General features: G+C 38.5%; 1 protein-coding gene across 1 annotated transcript; it reads right to left on the bottom strand.

Annotated features, from left to right (window-relative positions):
* Positions 1-587: 587 nt before the first annotated feature.
* On the bottom strand, positions 588-4771 carry LOC137727950 (G-type lectin S-receptor-like serine/threonine-protein kinase B120). Its single transcript, XM_068466814.2, has 6 exons — positions 3062-4771; positions 2298-2408; positions 1710-2159; positions 1376-1613; positions 1141-1288; positions 588-1038 (listed from the first exon to the last, which is right to left on the bottom strand). The coding sequence occupies exons 1-6, from the start codon at positions 4404-4406 to the stop codon at positions 724-726; spliced, it is 2607 nt and encodes an 868-aa protein (XP_068322915.2). The 5' UTR covers positions 4407-4771; the 3' UTR covers positions 588-723.
* Positions 4772-8579: the final 3808 nt, after the last annotated feature.

The raw sequence follows: 8579 nt of genomic DNA, 5'->3' as shown, positions 1-8579 counted from the left end.
GCCCATCACCTTACATCCATCATTCCTATTTAAATTAAACAGATGACTGAAATCAATCTCATCTGGTACAAAAGGTATTGAAGATTTGAAGTCTACAAATGCATAGTCTTAGTTGAGAAAATCGGATTCGACCTTTGCAGCCATTGTTACAATACAGGACTAGCTAGAGATGAGAGAGCGAGCTGTGAACAGTGCAAAATTAGCCTCCCAACTCCGTCCCGCCCTCCTCTGAGCTCTCGAAGTCATGCATGGAGAACTTTGAAATATGTAGTACACAACCTGTGCACAGGCAACAATCTTAGAATGCCACCGTTAGTATGTCTCGTGGGCATCTGACAGCCGTTGATCAATATTAACGCCGACACGTCTCAATCAAAACCAGTGTGGAACAAGATATTGATCCTTGAGGTGCCTACTTCATTTGTGACTAAATTTTTTTCAAGGGATGTAATGTTCCAGAAGCATGTTAAGGCAATCTGCAACATTCGTAGAGTGATTTTCGCATACGATTCCGATTGGAAAGTGAAGGGCGGTGGTGCAAGAGGGATGCTATTGAGTATGACAGTCATCATAATCCAAAATTTCACTGTCTCTTAGAATTCCGTTGTGAGTATTTACTTTTCCCCTGACGATTGTTTAACTAAAAATTACAGGCTATACAAATTTTGCTAATAACCCCCATAGGAGATGGAATAGCATATAAACATGGAGGAAGATTAACTATCATCTCCCTTCCAACATTGTAATCGTTACATTGTTCGAGGATGCTACATCCAGGCCTTCTGTACCAAAATTTGTATCCACGTGTCTCCTAATTGAAGTAAACATAGGTTGTACTGGTAACTGAAGATTTGCGGCTTCACTTTCCAGCATTAACACCACGGCCGGCATGCTTGGTCTACTAGCTGCATAGTCTTGCACACACAGCAACGCTACATGTATGCATCTCAATAATTCAGTTTCATTCGGGGAACATGTTTCTGCGATAGAAGGATCAATGAGGTCCACTGCTCGATTCTCGTTCCAAAGATGCCACGCCTGAAAACGTTCCAAAAAATTCGTATTCCATTGTTGTAGTTACTGATTGGAGAAGTAATAGCTAGGATTTGGCAATTAAAACATCACGTAAGAATAACTTACATATCCAATAAGGCTTAAGTGTTCCGTTGATCGCAAACTTGTGTTCCTTCGGCCACTCACAATCTCTAGCAGCAATACACCAAAGCTAAAGACATCTGACTTTACTGAAAACAGACCTTCCATTGCATATTCAGGTGACATATAACCGCTGCATTACGCATATTGTGATCAGATTGATAATTTTAACATGAGATAAATAAGTTATATTGCATTAGTGTCGACAAGTTGTTCTTACTATGTGCCAACAACTCGGGCTGTATTTTCTTCATTTTCATTACCCCCGAATATTCTTGCCATACCGAAGTCTGAAATTTTGGGAATCATATCTTCATCCAGCAAAATGTTGCTAGCTTTTAGGTCCCGATGAATAATTCTAAGTCTTGAATCACGATGGAGATAAAGGAGCCCTCGTGCAATCCCTTCAATAATCGTGAAGCGTTTTCTCCAATCTAGTAGTGATTGGTTGGCTGGATCTGTCATTTTACCAAAAAGACAACTGCTAAGTGAAACAAACTTCAGATATGTAATTATCAGAAAAGGAACACTTGATCAGCTGAAAGAGAACATACTGAAAAGAAAGAAATCCAAGCTTTTGTTTGGCATGTATTCATAAACCAGCATCTTTTCTTCTCCTTCAATGCAGCAGCCCAATAGTCTCACGAGATTCCTGTGTTGTAACTTAGCAATCAGACTAATCTCGTTCTTGAACTCCTCCAATCCTTGAGTAGACCTTCTCGAAAGTCTTTTTACAGCTATTTGTGGTAGCCCTGGAAGGCTACCCTTGTAGACAGTACCAAATCCCCCCTTCCCAAGCTTATTTTCTTCAGAAAAGTTGTTCGTAGCAGCTGCTACACAACTCAAATTTAACAGCCGTAATTCGCATCTATTTACTTGATTCCCTTCTGAATAAACATCTACTGATCCTGAAGCATCTGTTGAAAATTCTTCTCTCTTTCCAGCATCGAGCGTTGATGTATCACCTCCCCTTAACCATGAAATTGAAGAAGTGGTGGGCAACACTAGATAACAAAAAGAAGAAAAATAAGTTAGAAACTAAATGGACAGGAGAATAAATCATGGAACAGTTACCAGTTTTCTTAAGTTAACTAAAAAATTTGTCCTCTCATTCACCAGAAGGATGGAAATGTGCGTCCTACCTTTCAATTTTGCTTTAAACTTCCACAAAAGCAATAGGATGATGACAGCGAACAATGCTCCCGCTACAGAAATTACTGCTATCACAGCGGTGGACAATTTGTGCTTGCTACCTATATATAAAAGGAGATCAATTAAAAGATTAGTGCAGTATAATGCGTTGTAAGTTGTAAAATTTCAAACATTTAATAGTTATTTGAGCAGTTTCCTGGGCGTTTCGGTGCTATGTTCTGTATTTTCAATGATTTGAATGTACAGCACAGAAAGCATGTCTGGCCCTTGATATTATTAAAGGACATGGAATCAAAAGACAATAACTTATTTTTCGTTTTGGATGGATGAAAAAAAAAACAGATCAAGCGCTGCTGAAGTTACGAGTGCAATATGACTAATAGAAAAATCGCTGCAGAAGAGTTGGCCAGATAAAAGGACAATTCAAACGGAATGGGAAAACAAGCAAAGGCGTTTTAGATTATCTTTTATGGACTCGCTGCTGCAGCTTGCCTCGAGGCGAATTTAGAATTCAATGATCCACAAAAGGCAGAAGGTTTGATTTCCTGTGAAATGCATCAGTTTAAATTTTATCACAGCGATTGAATGGAACAGAACTTAAGGAAAATGAAGTGACTAAAATTCATCATTTGCTTTTTCTTGTATAGAAAGTAAAAGCCAAAACCAGAAACCTCAATAATGAACACAAATGGATTTTAGGAAAAGAACTGAATCGAATAGCACCAACAACAAGAAAAATGGATTTGAACTTTACCTAAATCTGAATGCGCAACACGTATATGCAACATGTTTCCTCCCTTTGTAAATTGTTGGACATCAATCAAGTCTTCGGTCCACATCATACAACCAATCCCTTGAACCATTGCATATGCAGTACAAGCACAATTCTCGAGACATTTCTCCTCGCAGCTCTCCCCTGGAACTGCAACAACCAAGTCTGCAAAATCCGGCAACTTGGCACACCTTATCGCTACAAATCCATCTGTTTCATCACTTGCCACCGTTCCATTAGAACTATTTCTCTGACACTGCAAAGGGGTTTTCCTAGAACACCCTTCCGACCAATTTCCCCCAGTCCATTGATCCAAATTCCTCGGTTGAAATCCATGCATACAACGGCAAATTGAACTCGATTCATCAGATGCACTACACACCCCAAACCTTCCACATTTGTTGTAAAACTCACATTGGTTGGTCTTGTTAGGCCGAGATTGTATCACTTCCCACTGGCTCTTCTCTTCCGCCCACTGCAGCTGCTCTTCGTACCCGTCCCACCTTATCCGAAACCTCAACTTATCTGAAGGATTCCACGGTCTGTATGTAAAATATGCTTTCCCATTCTCATCACTAAGCTTAAAACCAGATGCATAAGTAGTTGGCATATTCGGAAGTCCAATGAATATCTGCTTGTTCCAATGCCCGCTTCTCCACCGCCGTTCTGATCCTTCCCATATCACAATCTGCGGCGATCCTCGAGGATCAACCCCCATTGAGTACCCTCCGGCCGAAGGGTCACTTTCCGACTTCCACGAACTCAGAAACCGATTCTCTCCGATCTCATCACTCACCTCAACTTTCATTCCCGGCAAAAATGTGTCCGCTGCATCGTCAAAGCTCTGCCAATAGACCACGTTGGCATCGCCGCGGCGGGAAAGAATAAGACTTCCTTCGTCATGGAGTCTCGCCGTCGAGTTAGTGGCGGCTGAAGCGTTAGTAGACCAAACAGCGGTGCCATTTCCATCCAAAACAACCAGATTTCCATCGCTTTTAAATTCCAAGACTCCAGATTTATCAGAAATTGGGTTTTCTCTGTTTGCAACCCAGATCACTGACGGGTCCGAAATTTTGTAATACCGAATTCCGACGTACCGGGACGATGAATTCCCCGGACTGAAGAAACCCAGTTCGAATATTTCGCCATCCGAGATCAGTCTCTCTCCATCTTTTATAGATTGCCCCTGCGAAATCGAACTCGACGCAGAGCAAAACAGAGGGAGAGACCAGCAGAAAACATTAAGGAATGAGAAGTTACAAATTCTGCTACCTGGGTTTTTTCTAACGACTGCCATTGATGAACTCAGAGAAGTGCAGGCATTCATTAGCAGCAAACAAAGTCTTAAGTAGGTAAGGAAGAATGATGTGGGTGCGCGTAAAGGTGGCTAAGTCAGCATATGGGCATCAAAGGCGGCGTTCTGCTGCTCTTGGCTGACTCTGACTCGCTTTTTCTAAGAGTTGCGGAATTAGGCGACAGTGTTGTATTGGAAAGGTGTATATATTTTGTGAGGCTGGGAATCGTTTGGGTGGTGACTGTTTGTGTTTTGGCCTCGGGCCTTTTGGAATCTGTATGTTTGCAGGAAGATTACAATTGTTTGGTCGAATGGCAAAGGACTTGACCTACCACATCGAGGAATATTGGTTCGTTGAAGTCCCTGTAGAGACGAGTCAATGTCACATTGGATGACACGCTTTAAAAGACAAATTTTTCCATATGTTTATACTATTAGGGTTAAGAACATAATGGTTACCAATTTCTTAACATTAGGTGATCCAAAAAAGAAAAAAAAAACATTAGGTGTTCCAACATATCAACTAGTCATTTTTTTTATGTGTATACTATGCTAACCGGTCTTTTTGTTAATGGTACTTAATTCACTTTTGTTGTAGGGATTTCAAGTTTGCAAGTTTGACTCGCATAAATGTGGAGAATTAGATATATTGATAATGAGTTTTTTTTTTTTTTATAAAAGGAGATCAGCTGATGTATTCACAACGGTCCACCCTTCTTGAGGCTGAGAAGACTCAAAAGCATTTCAATCGAACACAGGACGTGCCGTGGGGATACAAGCTTAGAATTCGTTCCCAATTACTGTCCACCCCATGGTAGTTGATAATGAGTTAAGTTACTTAGTTATAACTTGCTCCATTGCTACGTTGTACTCTAGTGATATTTTTTCACTTTTGAATTATAAGTGAGAGGTCTTTGTTTGCTATGTGCAGGTAAATCAAATCACTTTTCAATCAAAATAAAAATCAAATTGCTCTAATATTTATTTTAGAGTAGAATAGCTTGGTATAAAAGGAGTAGGATCTCTCCCCCGTCATTCTCCTACCCTCTGGTCCCCTCTTCTTCTTTCTTTTTTTTTCTCTCTCTCTTTCTACAAAGAAAGCAACAAAAAATATTGACGCGACTTAATTGTGAACGTTCTAATAAAAGGGTACTGGAAGTTAGAGGTTTTATGTTTGATACTCGTCAAATGTGAATTTGAACATTATTGCTAGTATATTGTGAAACTTAGCCCACTCTCACAGCTTCTTAGTTTACACAATATGTTTGTTAAAAAAAAAAAAAAAAAAAAAAAAAAAGGATACTAGAGGGTAATTAAAATGGGAGAGGAGAGAATCCGTTGGTGTAGAATAGTCGTCAGATCCTTTTTTTTGGAATCCTAGGGATTCTGTGATTGTGACCGTTCATTGTATATCGTGCGGTCAGTTTTTATTAGATACTAATTATATTTAATTTTAAATTTTAAAATAATTTATGATCGCACGATGTACGATTAACGATGATAATTACAAGATTCCTATGATTCCTAGGATCCTTTTCCCAGAAAAAGGATGGGATTGGGACCCAATTGATTCCACCATGTTCAATCACGGTTTCCAACTTTCCGTGTTCTTAATTTATTTTTAATAACATTTTTAATTATTAGAAGGTACCTTGTCTTTTCTCGTGGTTTAATTGATTAGTTCGACTGGTGACCAACTTTTAATCTATACATGTGTTTTTATGTTGCCCTCCGGATTTGGGACAATCATAGAACCATCCCATAATTAACATGAGTTTAAGTGTTGACCATCACATTGATCAGACGGTGCCAGGAAGGTACAATTTTTAAAATTTTAAACGGGCGAACCATGTGGTCTTTAGTCATGTAATACCATTGAAACGGAAAATAGATACAGACTTATGCATAAATGAATAGAAATTTGTAGAAATAGTGTCTCAATTTTAATTTATTAAAGTAATGGTCTCGTAACTAAAAATTTATGATTATTGATCTATTAACTCATCAAAATGTACAATTATGGTCATTTTCATCAACCCTGTTAGAATTTCGTCAAAATAAATCATGTTGGAATGACCGTTGCTACAATTGAATTGAGGTTGAGGAGTCATTTCTCTAATTAGGTTCAAGTTGAGGGATCATTTCTGAATTGTATTAAAATTGGCGGACCATTGCTTCAATTGTTTTCATTTGGTTTTCCATATTTGTCCATTGATTCAGTCTCACGTGCGTGGCACGTGACTCATTTTGAGGGAAGTTCTAACTGAGTTAATGAAAATAACCATAGGTGCAATTTTGATAAGTTATGGAACTAATAGTCAAGAATTTTTAGTTAATGGATCATTATTCCAATTAGGTAAAAATTAAGAGACCATTGCTACAATTTCCTCTAAAATGAAACATTATTAATATGAATAGATGAATTTTTCAAAAATATTATTGATACTATAAAATAGTCACACATAACTGTTTTTTATTTCCTAAGTACATATCCAAGTGTTAATAACAGCTCTTCTCGTATGCATAATCGACTTCGTAAAATTTTTCTTGATTTCATCATGGTAAACGTTAGCATACTTAGCTGGCATTATGGTTGAGTAATTTATCCTGTTACACAATTAGACTTTCGGTTCTGGGCTTCAGGCCTTCTCCATCGTCGAATTCAACGAGAAAAAAAGCATTTTATGATGTGGGTTGTCTCACATATTTACAGCGAGACTCTGACAACACAAAATTTAAAGTAATGCTAAGAAAATTAAATTTGCAAACTAAATAATGTGTCACTTATAGGAATGAACATGTTTATCAACACTTAAGTAATAAACCAATCAACTTTCACATCTTGTAATTTTCAATATTTTATCTACAAATTTAGTCTCTCTAGCATGAGATTCAGACCAAGCATAGTTGTGATGGCGGGTGAGAGGGCAGCTAATGTGGCAATCTTGAATTACTTGAGCTAGCTTGCTCTTGTTGTTTGTGTCCATGAACTGAAGAAATTTTTAGTTGTAACAGGAACATAAGTGGTATACCACGTGTTTTTATATAAGTGGTGAAAATTTTTATTTTTTAAGTTATTAATTTTTTAACACATATCCTATCATTTATATAGCGACACGTGATGTACCATCCCGTGTGACGGTCACACTAAAAAATCACTCCATGAACTTGTGTCAGCCACCTTGGGAGCACGAATGGGAAGACAGTATCTCCTTCGGCCCGATTATTATAAGCAACCTTAGTTTTCCAAGCTTCGGTTAGCGTTCCTGCAGCACCGTTGAATATGATAATGTGTTGACACAATTCTAGATACAAGATATCCCCATCATTTGGGTCGAAAGCAAGCACACGTACGCCGTTATAAAAGCGGCGGTCCAGAGTCCATTTCATGGAGAGCGGATTAAGCGTAACCATTGTTTTCAGGTTCACTCTGCCAATTAAGCTCCAATAGTATTTGCCTGCTGCACCCTGATTATCTTGCTCGTAATCCCAAACACGGAGATCACGAAAGGAACCTGAACGCTGGCACATTCGCATACAAGGTCCTGATGACCATCTAAACACACCTAGCAAGTCAGATGTTGCTGCATCTTCACCTTCAGGCTTATCAATGAAATGACAATTAATGTAGTTCTTACCATCATCTTCGCATCCACCAGTAGCAGTAGTAGTAAGACTCACGGGAGGAGTGATACAGTTGTCGTCGTTGGAGTAGGGATCCAAACCAATAACAAAGCCGTCGGTGCTCAAGAAATACAACATTCTATTGAAAACAACTGCCACTTGCCTTGAAACCAAATTACCAACGCAAAATTTTGTGTTTTTTGGGTATAACACTACTCTTTCTGTCCATTTACGAGTCTCGGAAGCAAAAATCTCCGCTTTGAATTGGCCGAGGGATGAATTATACCTTTCATCTGTATCATCATCTGGAATAATAATTATTCGCACAACCCTGTGTTGACAATATCCACGTGCCGAAAGGTTGTTAGAGTTGTTATCAAATTAGTTAGTTAAATAGCTTAGTTTATATAGCAGGAACTTTAGATGGCTATATAAACTGTATTCTTATAGTTGTATAGATCAATTCAGTATCAATGTAATCAATTACTTTCTCTCTCTCTCTCTCTCTTTTATTTTCTTCTCTCTTTTCTTCTTCGATACATGCTCTTTCTGCATTTCTGTTAACATGGTATCAGAGTAGGT

The sequence above is a fragment of the Pyrus communis genome, chromosome 10 (assembly GCF_041283825.1).
Source record: "Pyrus communis isolate YQ-2024b chromosome 10, ASM4128382v1, whole genome shotgun sequence".
NCBI lineage: Eukaryota > Viridiplantae > Streptophyta > Magnoliopsida > Rosales > Rosaceae > Pyrus > Pyrus communis.
The sequence above is the reverse complement of the archived record's forward strand: the minus strand, read 5'-3'. Positions and strand labels throughout refer to the sequence as shown.